We start from the raw sequence: 20,577 nt of genomic DNA, 5'->3' as shown, positions 1-20,577 counted from the left end.
TGGGATAATCAAATATCTTTTCCGTATTTTATTTTATTTTCTTATTTTTTTTTTTTAGCCTGAGAAAATTTAATGCCAAACTCTATGAGGCTTGACTTATGGGATGTGCGTGATTTTTGTATCCTATTCGTAGTCTGATGGCCTTTTTCTCCTTCAAAATAGATGGAAATTGACTGTTTAACTAACTTGTTTTATGCCACAGATAAGTTGTGCCAGAAGCGAGCTATTTGAGCTGAGATTTTGAAAAGCCTATAAGCGGAGTCTTGGCTTATGTCAAAGTTGGTTGAGCCACGTACACATCAACTACTAAGCGACTTAAGGAAATGGAATAGAAATTCTCATTTAAATACTATTGTATTTATTAAAGTTTTCATTTATTAATGGTTTTTGTTAATTTGTTGGAATGGCTTGAAGCTTTTCAGCAGGCTTAAAGCAAAGACGAAATATCATATCAATACTTAGGCTTGTTTTAAAGCTCTTTTTTGTTCTAAGTAATAACTTTATACGACAAATTTGTGTCACAATTGGCAGAGGGCATGGAGAGGAAAGCATTTGAGTTTCGGTATGCAGGACATGCCTCATTTTTATCGCTAATCTATGGCACATGCCTTTAAAATGGGCACGGCTTGCAAGAAGGAGAGGTTGCGCCCTCAGCGGGCCAACATTAACACCAACATACCCAACAAAAACAGCAACAGCCACAACAACAACAACGAAGGCAGCCTCAAGTTCAGGCAGCACTTTGATTGAGTGCCCATCAATTTCTCATTCGCAATTCAAACATGTCGGACCATAAACTGATGCACGCACACCCACAAGCGCCACAGAGCAGCATACACACCTCTCCACACACACATACACACATATATCTACACATATGTTAGTTTATAATGAGGTTGGCTGACATGCCAAAGAGCACAGTGGCAAAGCAAAAAAAAACAGAAAGAAAGAGAAAAGAGAGTGAGAATGAGAATGGCCCGCCCACTCAGTGAGATTGAGATTGGATTGGATTGTCAAGTTGGTGGTGGAGGAGTCGAGAGAAAGCGAAAGAGAAGAGAAGAGAAATGCATGTTTGTGGCTTAGAGAGGAGCACAGCCCAGTGAATAATGTTTGCGCATAATCATTTTTAATGGCTAATGAGTAGTTTCCGTCTCGGACAGGAAGTTTGTAATAAATCTCAGCTTGCCAACAACAAGCACACACAAGCCGACAAGCGGGAGAAAAATGTGAACTAAATTACTTTGCCTTGAATTTATACGTCGTCCTCCTGCTCGCTTGGCCAGCCGGCCAGCCAGCCAGTCAGCCAGCCGGCCAGCCAACTTGCCAACTATCCAACTATTTTCAGTTAACCACGCACATCCCAGTCCACAATTCCCCTGTGCCGCTATAAAATCCATCCCTTGACCATCGCCCTTTTGGTCTTGTGGCTGTCAGTTGTTCGTTTGCTTTTAGTTGCTGCTGCTCTGAAGTTTTTTCTCCATTCTCGCTTTTGTTTGCAGCGTAAATTGCATTTAATTGTGAATGGGCGTGAGGCCAGCACCCAAACTGAGTTCACTCTCTGTGTGTGTGTGTGGATGAGTGTGTGCTTGTGAAGACTGTTAAATTATTGTCTAATGGAGCGCACTTGTTGAAAAATTGGCGAATGCTGCGATTTATGAAGTGGAAACTATGTTTGGGATAAGAACCTTGCCCATATGGCTAAAGATAAAGCTAAGTACTGTTACATTACAAGGAGTTGCCATATGTTAACAAGATTAACGGCGTACTTTAAGCCAAAACAAACCAGCAATTTCAGCTGTTCATATTTATAACAAATTCTTGGCAAAGCAGATACATTTTCTGAAGTATCTATTTCTGTTTCTATTTCTTGTAATTTCGAAATAACTGTTGGAAAATCAAAACCAGCAAATGTGTAACCTTTTCACCTACGCTGCCCGCTCCTTCCCCCAAGGATATTAATTCAAAACGCTTAGCGATTTTTGTTGTTCAGCTCCCCAGTTATGCTTTTATGTTGTCTTTGCCACACACACACACACACACAGTCAAAAACCTCAAGGGGTATGCGCTTTGTTAGTGGCACTAAACTAAACTAAACAAAACAAAACCAAAAAAAAAAAAAGAAGTCAGAAAGAAAAACCAAACTGACTTCGCCGTTGTTGCTGCTCTGGCGCAATTATCAAAGGACACAAACAACGAGCAACTTAGTGGCAGTAAAGTGAAAGCGACTCCTGCTGTTGCCAAGGAACTCACTGTATTCTCATTCTCATTCTCATTCTCATTTTTAGCTTTAGCTTTGATGTCGCCCCGCCGACGCTCAGTTCATTTTCATTTTCATTTTATTTTCAGTTTTTCAGTTTTGCTTCTTTTTTTTGTATTTTTTATTGCCATTGTTAATGGCAGTTGAATGGCGGGGGCTGCAACCTGAGGAGGCGTGGCTCATAATAGTTTCACTAAATGCTCCCAAGAGTGCGGTTGCTGCCGCTTCCCATTTGAATTGTCATTTTGCAAAGGTTTTTCCTTTTTTTTTTTGGTTTTCGGGGAGCTTACTTAATGGCTAGCATATTTTGATTTACTTTATTTGCTGGCAGAATAAATGCTTGAGCATTTCTTTGGAATCAATTCTTTTCACATTTTGTGGCACTAGATGATGACGCTGCTGCACTGATTGCTGCCCCCAGGCGTCTGCCCTACCACTTCCCTACCCCTTCTCTATTCGATGTACCCTTTCATTTCGCACATGTCACTGGTAGTTATCTAAAACGCTTTATCTAAATGTGTTTTGGTTGTGGACTTAAACTGCCCCACATCTATTTTTGTGAGCCTAGGGGCTTTCAGCTTCAGTTCCAGCTTCCAGTTGTTGTCCTGGCCTTTACTTCCCAATTTTATTGCTTTTCGTTTTATTTGCACATTTACAAATGAAACAGACACACATACACACATATATACACACACCCACTTGAAATATCTTGTGGTTTTTGTGGCAACACCTTTTTTTTTTTATTTTTTTAAGAGTCTCGACACAAAAATTTCTGCTGACGACCAAAACGAGAGGCGATGAAAATGCGTCTTTATTTTCTTCTCGTGTCATCTGGGTAAGTGCAAGCTTAAGTGCTTCAAGCCGTTTTCCGCCCCGCCCCCCTATTTTTTAAGGTCAAACTGTGACGCAAAATATCTTACGTGAAGTGGCAATTGAAGAGATTTTTTAAGCAACAAGGCTAAGAAATGTATACTCAAACTTTAAATGCACAACCTATGAGTATGTTGAGCTGGCGAGAAATGTTTAAATAATGTGCGATAATTTACTAAAGAATATGGTCCTACTAGTTTACTGGTTATACGACGAGCTCTTTAGCGCCTACGCCATATAAAACATATAAGCTGAGGATCCGAGATTGCATCACATAAAGTTCCTGCTGTTTAACCTAAGTTTTCACAGCCTGATTTACCTAAGTTTGATAGCTCCTCTTGTGGGGGAAATGACAATCATTATTCAGGTTTTTATACTTTATTCTACCATCTACTCTTGCGCCGAGATTGTCGCACATAAGATGAATACTGCTTTATTTATTATATTAGTCCAGATACTATATAGTAATCTATGCAACCTATGAGAAATACGCAATGAACTATCTTCAAAATGTTTGCTCGTTTTCAATTAATTAACACATCGTGGACTTATCACAAAAAATCATTAACTGATGCCCAGCCTGCGATTACGCTCCGATATATGTTGTATTGTATTTAACAAATTAATTGTGCTTATAAGTAGTTGCTGGGATGATAGTATTTATCTGTTTGTATGTACTTACCCGTGCGACATTGCCATAGAGGCAGACCAAATTGAAGAGCTTATCTGTGTTGGAAGTGTCATGGTCCATGCCGTAGACCATCATGACAGCGCCCTGGAGGCATGGATGGCAGCGATAAAAATGTATATATAAAAGGACGAGAGAGAACGCAACAACAAATTAATTAAAATGCTGTCCAGCAAATGCAACAGAAGCTGCAGCAGCAGCTGCTGCCGTCGGGGATTTGAGGACGTTGGGTGTGTGTGGCTTTGATTCGCCTCTGGCAAGGATTGCAGATGGTAAATTGTGAATTAAAATTAAAATTAAAATTATGCTTATGAAAAAAAAAGAAGTGCAGTCAGCAGAAATGCAAGCCAGAGGCGATGGCGTTGGCAAGGAGGAGGATGAGGAGGAGGAGGAGCTCTGTTTTGGGGGTAATTCGATACTCACCTGAGCCTGTCCTTGTTGGGCGAAAGCGACGGGTGCATTACGTCCGGCAACGACGCCGGTGGGCTCCTTCATGAGGCCAGTTGGATGGATGGCGGCGCCCTTCCAGTTATCCGGCTGGGTGGGATGATATTCGGGTGCACCGAATGGCGGGAAGGCGGTGCCTGGTCCCAATAGTGGTGGCTCTTTAAATGGAACAAGATTGTGCGTTTGAGCTGGGGCAACAAGTTGTTGTTGTTGATGGTGTTGTTGTTGGTGGTGGTGGTGATGATGTTGTTGTTGTTGGTGGTGTTGTTGTTGTTGGTGGTGGTTGTTGTGGTGGTGGTGGTTGTTGCGATGTTGTTGTGTTTGTATTGTTGCAACTAAATTTTTCAACAATTCGTGTTATACACATTGCATGCAACAACAATTTAACAAGTATATATAAGAAAACAAAATAGAAAAAAACAACAAAACATAAAAATAATGATGACAAAGCTTTTAATTTCAACAAAACAAAAAAAGACTTAAATTAAATATGCTAAAAACAAAATTTAAAAATGTTTTCTATTTTATTTCATATCTGAGATTGTTGTTGCATGCAAAATGTTGTGTGTAGTTGTTGTTGTTTGTTTCTGTATATGTTTATGTTTTTGGCCGAAGCGAGTCTGTTGGCCAAAAGTTTCACGCAAAAAAGAACTCAAATTTCGGTTTAAAAGCGGCTTTGATAACAGTCAAAGTCAAAGCAGCAATAATCGAGCTTTTACCAATGGCACAGTTGGTTTGCCACTCCACCCAAGTGGTGTAAATTTGGTTTCTGCTTTTATTTTTTTCAGTTGCAGTTGCGGTTGGGCAAAGCGAGTTAATTGAATTTTTTGGGGGCCTACAAGAATACGAAAAAATATTTGTGCGGCGGTTTTGTTTATTGGCTAACTGGAAAGTGACGCAAAAAACCAAAACAGAGCACAGTAAATAAAAAGCGAAATCTATGAAATGCAATTAAGGAGTCAGAAAGAGAGAAACAGCAAAAAAGGAACCATGTACGAAGGAGAGGAGAGACACACACACTACAAGCACAACCATAATAAATGGATTTCTCTGGAGGGAGGGGGAGACAAGCAGCAACGATCCAGTTGAGCCTCATTTCCTACTACAAATGCAATGCTGGCTGGCTTGACACAATTTTAATCAATATATTTTTGTGGCAGTAAATTCACATTCACAGCCCCACTGTAACCACAATACTGTTGGCACAACAATAACAACCGAAAATTGTCAACATGTAGACGTGCCGGAAAAACCTCATCGACAGGGCCAATATAGCGGGAGCCAGCAGTCTAGCATAGATTTAACACTGTCCTCCCCTCCAAACCAAAACCCCGAGTTGAAAACCACAACATGGCCGTAAAGCCAAAGCCTGAAACAAAGTCTCGGTCTCGTTGCTGGAAACTGGAGCGTTATAATTAAAGCGAAAACCGTTACAAAGTGTCAAAATATCGCGGCGGGGGCCAGCAATATGAATACATATATTTTTATATATAGAGAGAGAGAGAGAGAGAAAAAGCAGGGATCGGAGGAAACGCTGTTTGCTGGGCTTCTACTTAATTAACTTTCAACACATGTGCTCCGTGGCGCTGCGCATAGCTCTCTTAAGTGGTTTGCCACCATTTAAGCTCAGAAACACTTTAAACTTAATCAAGGAACTTGGCAAAAAGGAGCCCAAACTTTATAAATATCACGTCAGCTACTCAAATTTGCATACCACTAACTTCATTCTTTTACGACACACCCCCAACCCCCATCTCCTCTCTTTGCTGTCTTTGCTTTTGTTTTGATTTGATTTAGTTGCCGGACCAACGCCAAAAATGCCAGTGGCAACAACTGTTTGTTTTTCTTTGTTGACTACATCAGCTACACCACACCACCAATTCGTCGCTGGTTCCAACAACTACTACCTGACAATATTTATATAAAAATCTACACAGCGCTGCGCTCGCCACTGATGCTATTTGTTTTTGCTTCAGCTTCTTTCTGCTTGTTGGTTTTTCACGCTGGCCATTTTGTTTTGGCCAAATTGGAAGCAAACTTAAATCGTTTACAATGCTGCGCACAATGCTTTCATCAAAGGTAGACACGTGGTAACTGATCACGTTTGATCTCCCTTTACAATTTGCAGATAATAGAAAAATACAAGCCTCTAGAACAATACTGCATATAAAATTGGGAACCATGTTCAAATTATTTAAAAACTTGATTTTACGTTGTTTTTGAAAAAAAAATGCCATCACAAGAAATCGGCAAACTTTGTTAAAACTGAATCGACTTTTATTCGCATAGAATCAATTTAATTAATCCGACAGGGTATTTAATCTATGACAAAAGAAATAACAGAAATCACGTTTTGTTTTTTCCTGTTATTGGCAATGGCCTGGGGCAATCTGAACCAACTCAGTTTACCAGAGATAACTGTTACAGAGAAATGTGCAGTTTTTATTTTTAGTTTTTTAGTCAACGCTTTTAATCCGTTTGCATTTTGCATGCGAATTGTTTGCATGCGTGGTTAAAGCGGTGCGTTCGACAGGAAACCATGAAAGGGATTCCAAGGCAAGCCACGTTTCAATTTAAAACTTGGCCTTAAGCAAATAAGTCGCATAGATAAAGGTGGCTGGGAAGGATGCAGTGCGGGGTGCTGTTGCTGTTTTTTGGTCTATATTGTTGCCCCAAATCAGATCGCACATGCTGAGTGGTAGTCAATAAATGCTCGACAGTTGGAACGTGCCGCAGCCGGAGGCAAGCGATTGAAGCGTTCGTTCGTGTATCAAGAGGTAAACATAGTCATTCATTTTAACTAGTGCCCCTTCTTCTCATCAGGATGAGAAGCTCTACGGCGCTTTAATTGAAATTCAGAGACGGGTCGCTGATTTGTAGCTCACCGCTCAATGGGGCGTATGCGTGACGCGAACTTGCAAGTTCCTTTTTCGGTCAAGAAAAAGGGAAAATTGGTCAAACAGCCGGCGGTCGTCGGAAGCGTGCCTAAAATGTATAAGCATCTCGAAGGTGCTGTGCTATATATGTATATATATATATATATGTATAAATACATATTGTGTGTACTGTGTGTATATATTTTGTTGCATGCAATTGCTGGAAAATGTTCACACGCAAGGCGACGACGATGTTGCTCAGGTGTAAATTTTTCGCGCGCACAAAATTATTTTAGATTATGAGCCAGTCAGCCAGTCAGCCAGGCAGCAAGGTGAAAGTTGGTTATGTGGCCGGAAGTTGTAGTTTAGCTTTTATGGAGCGCAAAGTGTGCGAGACGGCGACGGCGACGGCGACGGCGGCAGCAATTTGACTCCTTTTCGAAGCCCAATGGTTATTTGCATGCGAGTCGAGTTACTCATACGACACGTGGACCACAATTAACTACGGAAGTTGCCAATAACGTAAACTAATGCACCTTGGCATGTGTAAATAATTGCCAAAGCCTGCTGGGGCGGTCTAGTTGAAAAGTAAGTTTACAAACTAATTGAACAAATTGTTTAAACAAAATTCCCATACAATTTGCTCGGCATTCTGGTAACGAGAAGTTTGGCAATGGTGCGTGACTTGAGTTGCGCAAACAAATAGCTTAGTAAAATGCTAAGCATTTGGGGATTTAAATTTTTCTTTTTGTTTGCTTTGTTTGAAAACTAACCAAGAAGTTTGTCAACAGAAGGAGTGTGTCTGAGTTTGGCAACAGCGTGTGATGGAATTAAAATGAATAATTTGTATTATTCTAGTGCCCCAGTATACCACTATTGTTGGGAAAGTTTGGCAACATAGCACATCAAAAGTTGAGCAAGCTAATGTATACAAAATAACAAATATTTGATGACACTAAAATTTTGCGAAAAGTGGCAGTCGTCGGTTCATATTTGATGCGAAACAACTGAAAACAATGCGAGCAAGGCGCACTTTGAAGTGCGGCAACAGTGCAAGGCAGCTGCAGCAATATACAGCCATAAAATGAACGACTAAATAAACATAAAATCAACCAAGCACTAGGCAACCCTCCCCCTAGATACATACATCAACCTGCTGCCCGACCATCAATTTGCTAGAAAAGTGCAACCAGGCAACGACGTTTGGGTTGCAAGTGAAAAATGGGGGCACACAAAGATCCATTAAAACAGGCTGGGTAACAAAAAAAAAAAACAGAAAACAGAAAATAGAAAATAGAAAATGCAAGCCATTCCGCATATGCAACATTTATGTGGCGTTTATTGCAAAATGGTGGGTGTGGGCGGAGGGCGGGTGGCTGTAGCTTATGTATGCTACAAATTGTAGCATACTTTGTGGCATATTGGCGCACTTTGTCGAGCGGCAAATGGGAATCGCAAAATAACGATTGTCAGAGCGGGGGGAGCAGGTGGGGGGGGGGGGAAGGGAGGATTGTTTTGTGGGTTGGTGTGGTTGGATATCGGATAGTCAAACAAAGCACTGTGTGTGCAAACGTTGGCAACCTTAATTGCAATTTGCTTAAATGTATGCTACACAATTTTTCACCAAGCCACGCACACACACCACACACACACACACACAACCATTCCCTCCACATGTGTGACAACATTATATCAACTACCCCTGTGTTTGTTGTTTTTGCTGCTTAGGTGTGCATTTTACTTTCGCTGTTCAATGATTTTCAATTTGTCAGAGTCAACTTTGCCGCTGGCAACTGGCGCAACTGTACTAAGAGTCACAGCATCATCCCCCAACCCTACCCTTAAGCCAACTCACAGCTATCTCGCCCTTGCTTGTTTATCTGGCTAAAATGCATTGCTGCCACGCCTTCGAGGAGTCCGCCCGCCTTCTACTCAGTTGTGCGCTCACACACGCTCTTCTCTTCATGTCATGTGACATTAATTTTCCCACTCCGCCCCACCCACTCACAGTGGAACACACACAAACACACACACACACAGTTTGGCGCACGTCTTGCATAAACATTTCCATAAGCAGCTTGCAAATTGAATTTGTTTTCAAAGGCCAAAACTATTATGTGACAGGGCAAAAGAGTTTTCGGTCTGTGTGTGCGATGATAGCAGCGATGACTGTCGACTCTACAATCGACTTTATAAAAAATATATATTAAAAAAAAAACATATGTGTGCGGTGTGTGTGTGTGTGTTGGTTGTGTGATCGGGTTGATTATGTGACAATGAGCCTGATTGGTTTTTAATGTTGTGGCTGCAGCAGCAACAATATTTTATATTTTGGCAAATCCATAGAAAGAAAATTGTGGAAAGCTGCTGGATCCTTTCTCGACGCTGATTTAGTCCGTTATTGTTGTTGTTATTATTGTGGGTGAAAAATTGGAAAAACATTTATAGAGCTAAATCAGCTTAACAAATACGTGCCGCAAAGCATGTGTGACCACATTTGATTGAAAAACTAAGACAAGTTGTTGCCTTAAGCCATTTGGCATTAAGGAAAATGTTTATATAAAAGTTGATTTCAAAAGACATACAACACATAAATTTTCCCTTATGTCAATGGATTTTACTAACTGAATTACTGTCATCTACACTTATCTTATATGAATTTCAGCTTATATGAATACATTTTCTTTTTTTTATTATGTATTACATTTGATATAGCAATTGCTTGATATATATTTCGCAAAATTCCTCACATAATTCAATCTATTCAACAAAAAATGCAAAATACGCAATAACACAAGAAAAATCCAAGTAGGGGCGGAAAAAAATGGCAAATGCTTATCACAATAAGAAAATAAAAGACGGAGAAAAGAAGAGGGAGCCAGCAATGAGCCAATTTATATGCGACACGCGACCAGAAACCGAACCAAATACACCAAATTCCCCCAAGGATTCGACTCTTGAACGAAATTAGCCAGAATGATAAAGACCGAAGGGCAGGGGGCAAGCAGAAGGGTAAAAGACGAAAACCTTGCGAAAGGATTTGCGCTTTAAGTTTTTTTTTTTCTTTTTGCCCGCATTTGTTGTTGATGTTGTACGCTTAACGAGCGTTGCTGCCGCCCCGGTGGCAAAATAAATTTACGTTTAATTCTCATGAGCTTAATTACATTTACGGTACGGATTTGAATTATATGAATAAACGCATGTAATTGTTATGCCCTCTAGCCACCTCTCACCCTCTCTCTCTCTCTCTCTCTAAGTTAAGGATGGCTTCTCGCTTTAATATTGTTAACAGTTGGCAAACAGAGGTGGCGAACACAGGTTGGCAACAGAACGAGTTGAAAGGTTCAGCGTTAGGGCCACACAGGACGACAAGCTAATTATAAACGCAGAATGGTGTTCAAGTTGCTTTCCAGTTTGTTTGTTTGTTTGATGTCAGCTTAGCTGAGTTAAAGGTCACGTCAAAAATAGAACTCATAATTAGCCAAAAAACATAATCGTGTGTGTGGGCGTGGCTTTCAAGCCCTTTGGCCTGGCCTAATTAACGAATTGGCAAACATTTTCGTAGTCTTGGTCAACGCTGCGGTTTACCATTAATGCATGTAAACACAAACCACACACACAGATGTGTGTGCAATCCGCACACACACACACATTTGCTCAATCAAAGACTTCAATTTTGTCCAACAGCATTCAGCCCTACTCAAAGCTACCATTATCATCATCATCATCATCAATATCAACATCATCGTTGTCATCAACTCCTTCAGTCGAGTTCTTTACGAATTGCACTTCAATTTTCGTCTAGAGTTCTCTACCCACACTCTGTTTAGCTGCTCCTCATGCCAATCTGGCAATTGCAACATTTGGCCAAAAGGAATGCCAAGAGACATGCGACATACTACTCTACACTGGCCGGCCGGCCAAAAGCATATTCGAGTGCATCGAAAAACGATGCGGCTATATACGATAGAGGGTAGCATTTTTGGGTTGGTATCGAATGGTCTCGGAATGGATGGATTTTTAGTTAGATGACAACATGGCGTGTGTGTTTTGTTTGTTTGTTTGATTTGACTCAACTTGTTTTGCGGTCGGATGTATTGACTTTTTGTGGGGTAGCATGCCAGGCGCTGTTTCTCATTTCCCATTTCCTATATATTTTAGCTGCTTGCTTGTGCAAAGTGTAGCGGCACCTTTTAAATGCCAACGCATTAGTTAAATGGGAAATTTAATTGCTAGAAAAAAACTGTTGCTGCTTAAACAAAATTGTGTTGAAAAGTTGATGTTTTTTCTTTTTTTTTCTAAGGCCAGCTGGGAAAATTAATTACAATTTATTAGAAGTAGCAGCAAGAACGAAACCCACAACAAAAACAACAACAACGAGCGAGAAGAAGATGAAGCGATGCCATAAGAGCAGCAGCAGCCGCTGTTGGCATAAATTAAGCAAATGTGACCAGAGGCAGGCGCCGGGGCAGAATCAGGAGGAGGACTGTGGAGAACGGTTGGCGTACTTTGCCTCATAAAATTATGAAATGGAACATTAAAGAAAATCATCAGCAACATTTAGCAGCAGCAGCAGCAACTAGGCAAATTAAGCAAGATGTTGAGATGTGAGGGGGTTAGGGGAAACACTGTGTTGCAGAGTGGGTACATGTGGTCAATTACTTTCGAGCTATGCAGCGCTCTCTAACAGGTCATCACAAAGCGGGGTTGCAAATTGTTGATTATGCGCAACATTTAGACCATAATTTGTATGCAAATGAAGTGGAAGTTGCGAGATTGCTCTACCAATGGCAGAAAGGCGACCGAGAGAAAAACGAGATTGGTAAAGCAAGTGCTCTTGAATATTTTAGCCATAGCAAAGGATTGGAGGATTGAGCAATATATGTATACGTAGATTGTATGTAAGCAGCCCCAAGCAAAGGTCATAAGTGAAAGAGAAATTCCCAATAAATCACATAAAACATTAAAATTGTTGCACTCCCTTTTTTGGATGTACATAAAACACAATCTTTACGTATTTGTAAGTTTTACGGCTTTAAGCCAGATTTGGCACGAGTAAAGTAAATCAAATTTATAAAGCACAAATTGTTAAATTTCAATTTACGACTTCAGTCAGCCTTTGCAGAATCGTTAAAAAGTTTTTGAAAATCAAAACTTCAATTTAAAGTTCATCAATAACACAAAGTTGAAAGCACTATCGAGAAAAGCGCTCCCTAACCAACTTTCTCCTGCACCTCTAATACCCATTGACGCTGATGAATTGCTTTTGCATTATTTTGCAATTTTTAATTTATTTTATTCTTTATTTTTAATACGAACTAATGCTGGAGTAAATTTAAAGTAGCCTTGAGATAGATTGGGGATGATATTATCTGTTCGTACTACGGTCGGTTTGGTCCGGTTGCAGTCATCAATCAAGTGCATTTGATTGAAGATAATCGACGCAATATTGCGCGTGGCACCCCCAGAAAACTTTGAAAGTCACTTGAACATTTTTGGTTCAATAGTTTCATTCTAGCATATTGCCAGGGGTGGGATGGCAGGTTGGGGGCTGTGTGGGCGGCCTTATTGCCCATTAGCGCTCGTTAGTGTGGCACACGGCAGTGAGATGCCGATGAGCCAGGAAGGCAGAGGGAGAGGGAGTGTGGTGGTGGAATCGGGCATTGGTTTCTCGAAAAGTTGGTCAGGCGATGACATCGACATTCTTCATTCTTCATGTTCGACACGCCATCTAGCGACAGGCGGCAGCAGCAGCAACATCATCAGCTGGATGCGTACTGCTTGTTGACACCGTTTTGATTGATCGCTTCTTATTGATTGATGTGAGAGAGGGGGTAGGGGGGGCGGGGCAGATGAAGCCCAGTCACGCCCAGCGCAACAACTACATCAACTTTAAAACCATTACGAATTGGCCACTTTTATTGTTTCTCAACGTGGGATTTAATTATGGCACATTCTGTCCATTTGCATTACCACCCAGCACCCAGGTCGACTCAGGAAGTGGGCTTTTTTTTTTAAATGACCGCAACTTGACACAATTTGTCATTTTCAATTTGATTGAATTACCATAAAATGCCAGGGACACACAATTTATATTTATGCTTTTTGGATTCTCCCTCGCATTTTGCCGAAAATGCGGTTATCCGAATTGGTTACTGTGTTTTTTGTTGCTGTTGTTCTGTGTTTTGTTCATGTTGCGGTTATGCGTCCTTGTTGTTATTTCACTATGAATTAATTTATTGTGAGCAAGTTTTTGTTGGAAAGCTTGTGATTTATGAGCAAACGGTTTTCACAGCAAAGTATTAGTTGAAATTTCATTTGTTTTGTGATTTTTGTGGGCCAAAATGGATTTCGACTAAATCCCACTTTCAGGGTTGAAGAGTAAAGCCCACATTCATTTTGAACGATTTGTTTAAATGTGTTGTATTATAATTAATTGTACAAATATTTTCTAATACAATATCATTTTAATCTTAATTCTCCCGCACTCACAAAGGTTTCCTTTTTAATAATTACTTTGACTAATTAAAATAGTTATCGCTCACAATTACGCTATTTACACAAAATATCCGAGAGTGTAAAAAAAAGGCAAGCAAAAGTTAATTCAATTAATTTCAGCTGCGCCTTCTTCTTCGGGGCGTAATAATTTTGCTGCGTTACGTAAGCAAATATCAACAGAGGAAAAACACTTTAATAACAAAAAATATGTACAGAAAAGAACCTATATAGATGATACGAGAGAAAGAGAGAGAGTGAGAGAGTGAGAGAGAGAGAGAGAGAGAGAGAGAGGGAGAAGTGGACATACGCTGCCAATCAGCAAAAGTAAGCCACAAAACAAGCCAACAGGCAAATAAAGGCAGATTGTCAGGAGAAAGAGAGGAAGGGGAGCACCGGGAGGGGTAGAGAACTAATGGCAAATAACTTCACACCTACAACTCGCCTCGGAAATTAAGCAACCAAAGTTGGGCGCCAAAAAAAATACTCATATGTATGCATATACAAATACACACACACATAAATATATATATATATTTATATATGTATTTTTTGTTGTTGTGCTGGGTCAACAGCTGCGCACAGGGGCAAGATAAACAAACACACAACGCAACTTTGCCACTGATAAAGCCTGACAACCCTGGGCTGACAATAACACAAATGCCGAAGAAACGCAAATAAAGTCGCGTATTTAATTTACGTGTGTGTGTGTAGGGGGCAGTAGTAGGGGGGCGGGTGGTTGTGGGGGTGGTTAGAGGTTAGAGTTGACTGCTGCTCTTAATGAAAACAGGCATAAATCTTCGATTGGTCTTGATGTTGATCCCTATTTGGGGGAAAGGCAGCCATCAACATCTTCGGCGAGAGAAATCTTCATACGGCCGCTATAAATCTAAAAATATGCCACCAATATTATCATCGCCCACCACTCATCCCCCTCCCTCCTTGGAATTTTTATGTATATTTAAGTGTTTCCTTTTATATATTTTTGAAATGGCTTTTTCTTTTTGGTTTTTTTTGTTGCCACCTGCGACAAATTTGGTGGGTGTGACCAATGCATCGTATTGGTTAGTCAACAGAACGGAAGCAAATTTGTTCTATAATAAATGACAGGCGAGCGAGCGAGCGAGCGAGCCAGCAAGAGACAAAGCCAGAGCGAGAGGGAAGATGCGCGCGAGAATGAGAGATACTTGGCTATTTATATATTTAGCGGCATTCTCCTCAGGCTTGCAATTAAAATAATTTATTTGGCAATTATTGAGCACTCAGAAATATTTATTTTAATTATGGTGCGAATATATTTTCGCCTATCTATGAATTTTTATGTATATATTTAATTATTAGAATGGGCATTCATGTTTTTATGGCATACTCTAATGAGATTGCTGTTCAATTTGAGTTGCGGCTTGTTATGAAAATTTTGGCAATCTGCTGGTTGAGAAAATTATTCAAATGGTTTTTTTCTGCGAGTTTAACGACGTATTTGTATTTGATTTTAATTTGCCCGTAGATTTTGGTAGAAGCATAGAGAAAGTAAGACAAATGAAATTAATCTTAATATTATTCTAAAATATATAGTTTTTTCTAGAGACAACAGGCCTCTTACTTAAACATACTCCTTCAATTTTGTCCGCTTGTAAGAATCGAAGAAATACATTTAAAATGCAACTGCTTTTACAGCACCAAGAACCAACAAGGCGACCCCCTACAAAGCACAGGGCAGTTGGCAATAATAATGAAATTCTATTACCATGCACGTGTCTGCGTTTTCCCTCTATAATCGATATACTTTTTCAAATACTCGACTAAATTGCGTATGCATTGAAAATTATGTAAATTGCAACGGCAACAACAATAAAAAAACAATCTTCAAAATAAAAGTCGATGGCGTCATGAACTGAATGGATATGACTTTACAATACTATATACTATGTACTATATACTATAAGAAAATCGAAATTGTAATTGCAATTGCAAATTGAAGACTAGATACAGAATACAAAGGGGAAATTCGAAAATTGTATTGGAAAACAAGCGAAGATGATAATTCATAAATGGCAGAAGCGTTTTTCCAAAACACACGCAAATGCAATAATTTTTGTAGTTCGACAGCTTTTTGATCTTTATGGGTTAGTTGGCAATGTTTTTAATTTTTATTTGCAATTAATAGAGAAATGTAGTTCAACTGCGAGAGACTTTTGGCCGAAAATAAATCAAGTGTAGTGTGTAAAAGGTGTATTGATGAATGGTATATGTATATATATACATATGATATATATATATATGAATGTTTATATGTGCATAATGTGTATTAAAATAGTGGTATAGTTTTGAAATGTACTTACGGCTCTCAAGCACAACAACATTTTCGGGTATAGAAAACAGCGACTTACCTGCAAAGAGAAATGAGAAATGGAAGAGAAGAAAATAGTCGTTTAGTCATTTTGCTCAAGTGTTGACAAGTTGGATAAACAAAAATTTCAGATCTATATAGATATCTATATATATATATATATATGTATAAATATTTAGACACCATTCAAACAGTGAGTGAGTAGTAAGTACAAGAATTCAATTTGGATAGCCATTCAATGTGTTTAGCGACAAATGTTGTAGTAGTTTTGGGAGGAGAAGGGAGTTTGGAAAAATCATAATTCATTTATAAATAGAAAGCACGTTGCGCAACACTGACACAACACGCACACAGTGGCAACACTACGTGCACACCAGCACTTAGATATGGCAACGCCTCAGCACCACTGCCTGACATTTGACAGACAACGAGAAAATGCTCAATTTATTTTCTGCTGAATCATGTCGTAGAAATTACTTCTTACCGTTATGCTGAAAGCCGTCGCCATGATTATAGCCACTATTCATCGAATGATTGCGATAAGTGCTGGTCGAACCGATCCCTATAAATTGGACAGCGGGATTGCTGGTGGTCATCAGGAGAGCCGCGTTAGCCTGACTCTGCATATAGCCGTAGTTATTCTTGTGGCCACCGGGAAATCGACGCGCAGGCTGCTGTTGCGGCTGCTGCTGCTGCGGCGTCTGCTGCTGCGGTGTGCCACTAACCAGCGGTTGCTGCGACGACTGCGGCAGCGCTGCCGGCAACGGCGATGACTGCGACTGCGATGGTGGCACCCACATATAGTTCTCCATTATTCAGATTGATCAGTTCAGTTAAGTTCAGTAAGTTCAGTTCAGTTTAGTTCACAGCTACCAACAGAAGAAAGTTTTTCGCTTTCCCGTTTTCTCTTTGTGCTTTTTATTCACTTTTATTGTTCACTTGTCGCGACTTTGCGAATATTCACACGAGGAAAATTGAGAAAATTTTCTTGATTTAACTTAATGTTTTATTTTTGTTTTTTGTTGCCGAGATGACTTAAATAAACTTTTTTCAGGTAGGTGTTTCACAGACGAATGAATTAAGACTGCGTATACACGCAATGAAGTAGGATTTAACACAGCCTGCTCTGCTCCGTCTCGTCGAATGATGTGACAAATTTCTTATGTCAAAAGCCTGTCTCTATTGTAATCGCATTATCGCATTATCGCACACTTTTCAGCAATGATTCCTAATTGATTTATCGGCAGCGCAGTATTATAAAAATACTAATAACGAAACATGTTTATGGTTACATCATTTTGGTATTATTCTTAACAGCTTTCCTTGCAGGCCCAACTCTGATGTTGCACATACAATTTTCAGAGAGCTTCAAAATAAATATCGAATATACTTATTTGAAGAAGATGCAATATATCAAGGCATTTGTAGTATGCAATATTCTGGGAATATTTTATCAAAGTTTAACAACTTTTACAGGTATTTTAAGCAGTATTTGCCCTTTAATTTCCCACTCACCTACTATATAAATATGCAGTCCCATTTACATACGTTCATATATATTATTTTGCCTCTTTTTCTTAAGAGCCAACTTTTGTTGCAACTAATTTTGTATGCTGCTTTGCTTAAATGCTTTACAAAAAGGTTCACTTTGCCAATTTTCCGAGTTTCAGAGTCAAACAATCACACACATATAAGAGTTTCGGTATCGAGTTCTTAAACAAAAGACACTGTGCAGCCAGAAGAAGAAATATTGCACATGACAAAGCAAAATTGCAGGATGCTCCAGCTTCTGCTGCTGCTATATTTGCTGCTGTTGCCAAAAAGCTTTAGCCATGCCCAAATGCGTCCTACCGCCCCTGAAAAGGTCTATGGCATGGAACAGAGCACAGAAAGAATGCATGAGAGAGAGTATGTCTAGTGGTGTGACTACGGAACGTGGCCATTGTGGCAAGCGCCAAAAATGCCAGGCAGCAAAGAGAGAGAGAGAGAGAGAGAGAGAGGGAGAGAGTTGAGAGAGAGGAAGCTGTTAAAAGAGTTTTGGAAGCCAACGCATTTGTAAAATGTTGCAAGAAAATTTGCAATGGCCAGAAAAAAAGAAGAAAAAGCGCAGTCAACAACAAGCAACAACGAACAACAAAAGCAACTCGTGAAACTTTAACCACAATTGCAATGTAAAGTTTTATTTTGTGTTGTAGTTGCTGAAAATCAACAGCAGGTGACGCAAAAACATCAAAATTGCATTAAGTGCCAGCACATTACAAGTTAAATAAACAAAATAAAGCACGAATGAAAATAAAAACAAAACTTCCTCTTTAATTCTATGCAAAATTAACACAAAACAAGGAGCACAACGGTTGGCAAGGCAATGTTGGCAATGTTGCCCTGGGTTCAAAAGGTGTGTGTAATGCCGTTATAAAGAAAAAAAACAGAACAACAACAAAACACAAAGGAAAAGCACTTAAACAGCATTTTATTCTTGCGTATATGGAAAATTGCTTTTACTTTGAGTTTGTCATTACGCTTCACGATGGGTTCGGGGTCGGGCCCCTTTGCTGTTTGTGTTGTCCCTGTTGTCCCTGTTGCCCTGTGATTGCGTGAAGGCAAACAACTTTCAATACATAAGCAGCACAAAGGAAATTTGGTTCAAGTCAAAAGAGTTGTGGCGAGCTTTAAGACTTAAAGGTTTGGCCTCTTTCTTTTAATATCATATTTAGGAATTATGGAGCTTATGCTTAATGTTATTTATCCTTGAAAAGAATGTTGATATCTTTAGGATTCTTATGCATGGACATTTTAAATGATATTAATGCGCTCGTCATTTATTTTAAGAGTTCTTTTATTTGCACTTGAAAAGAATCGATTAATTCTCAACTGCTTAGAATTGGTTATGGTTTGTCTTCGAGTTTAATCTAACATCTAAAATATGAGCATTAATATTGTCTTGATTTTCTCTCACAAATTTTAATCAATAGAAATATAAATCAAGCAATTGAAAGTGGAATAAGTTTGTCGAAACTAAACCATATTTAAAAACTTTTATCGCGACAAATACTAAACGGAGTCCTTTGAATGTATTTAAGCAATTAATATACGAAATTGAATACCCAGCACAACTGTCCCATTGTGCACACACACACACCTGCACACATATATATTTATAAGGCTTGGCCAAGTGTTATACACCTTTCATGTTTAAATCACCAAATGGCCTGCCTAATGAGAGTTGAAATGCATTTCATTAGACGACTGCGAAGTGCCAGGCACTTGAAAAACTTCAAAACCTACCCAACCCCATCCCTAGTCGCAACCCCCACTACCATGGCCCACCTCTCGGCTGCCACACACTTGACCCAGTTTGTATATGTAGCTGAAAGTGCGTTAATTGCTGGCATAGCAAGAGAAGAGTGGGCGTTGCAGCGCATCAGGGAGGGGGAGGGGGAAGGTGGTGGTCGGAGACCTTAGGTTTAAATGAGTTTGACAACAGTCAACGATTGAAGAGCCTTTTTAAGAGGGCTGTTTGGGTGGGATGTGGGATGTGGGGGGTTAGGGGTTGAGGTGGGGATCAAACGACCCCGAACTGAGCAAGTGTCACTGGTTTTGGGGAATTTGATGATGAATTATGTAATCCGTTTGGATCTAGGTGCCCCTGAGCCACATCTTGAACCTCAACCTCCCCCCGCCCCAAAAATAAAACCCCTCAGCTTGCATGCCCACAGATCACTTACAAGCCATTAGGCAGGCATTGAGCATAGCATGTATATCTCAAAGATACCCAGATACAGAAACCACACCACCAAGTGTAGTTTTGTTCGCACAATTGTGTCACACATTTGCGCCGCTCAATCAACACCACATTCCTCGCGTCTCTGCCTGTGTGTGTGTGTGTGTGTAGACACATTAAAAACAAAAAGAATGTAACAAAACAATAACACAATGGCCAAAAACATATATAAAACATTTTTAATGAAGTGAATCTAATATAGAAATTAATTAAACAGACAGAGAGATAGACACAAAGAATATCTTCTTGCAGCAGCAGCAGCATCACACAATGGGAGCAGTGAGAATTTCAAGTTATGTATTTGCCACATGGCCACATGCCACACTAAAAGGCATGGGATGGGGGCATGTGGAGAGGAGGCTGGTTTGTTGTCATTGCCTTTACAGGTGACAGCACAAGTTCAACACGTTGAGCGAAAACAGAAACTCAGCTGGTTGCGCCATTCCTGGTTGCTGCTTCATTCATTATGCTTATTAGATTTGCCTGTCAGTATAAAGCAAAAGGAAACAAGGTGCAGCGAGCAGGGGGCAGAGGGCATGCATGGACCATTGTTATTTTGGCATGTTTATGGTACGCCCACAAAACACCCAACAAAAAAAAAAAACAGAACACATAAACATATCTAGAACTTAGACATTGTACAGCCAGAATATTCTAGACGCTGTGCTTAAATTTAATTAGTTTAAAATGATTGTCTGCTGTAATTTGGTTTGTCTGGTATTTCTTGAAATGCTTTTCGTCCTAACTCATTAATTATACACAGAAAATAAATTAAGGAGCAATGCAAAGGAAATTTAATATAAAATATAAGAT

General features: G+C 39.7%; 1 protein-coding gene across 14 annotated transcripts in view; it reads right to left on the bottom strand.

The window, feature by feature from the left end:
* Nucleotides 1–20,577, bottom strand: part of LOC6568736 (heterogeneous nuclear ribonucleoprotein L) — a 129,718-nt gene that overhangs the window by 7,928 nt on the left and 101,213 nt on the right. For 7 of the 14 annotated variants that reach the window (XM_032740856.2, XM_032740857.2, XM_032740859.2 and 4 more), the window contains 3 exons: nt 15,976–16,023; nt 4,239–4,420; nt 3,810–3,902 (listed from right to left, as the gene is read on the bottom strand). In XM_032740856.2, the coding sequence (XP_032596747.1) occupies nt 3,810–3,902; nt 4,239–4,420; nt 15,976–16,023 (323 nt within the window). Of the gene's footprint in view, nt 1–3,809; nt 3,903–4,238; nt 4,421–15,975; nt 16,024–16,467; nt 16,960–20,577 lie in introns of those variants that run through there. The other 7 variants (XM_032740860.2, XM_032740861.2, XM_032740866.2 and 4 more) reach the window with 3 other exon arrangements.

The sequence above is a fragment of the Drosophila grimshawi genome, unplaced genomic scaffold (genome assembly GCF_018153295.1).
Source record: "Drosophila grimshawi isolate 15287-2541.00 unplaced genomic scaffold, ASM1815329v1 contig_1367, whole genome shotgun sequence".
NCBI lineage: Eukaryota > Metazoa > Arthropoda > Insecta > Diptera > Drosophilidae > Drosophila > Drosophila grimshawi.
Note: the sequence above shows the minus strand (reverse complement) of the source record. Positions and strands in the feature narration are given on the sequence as shown.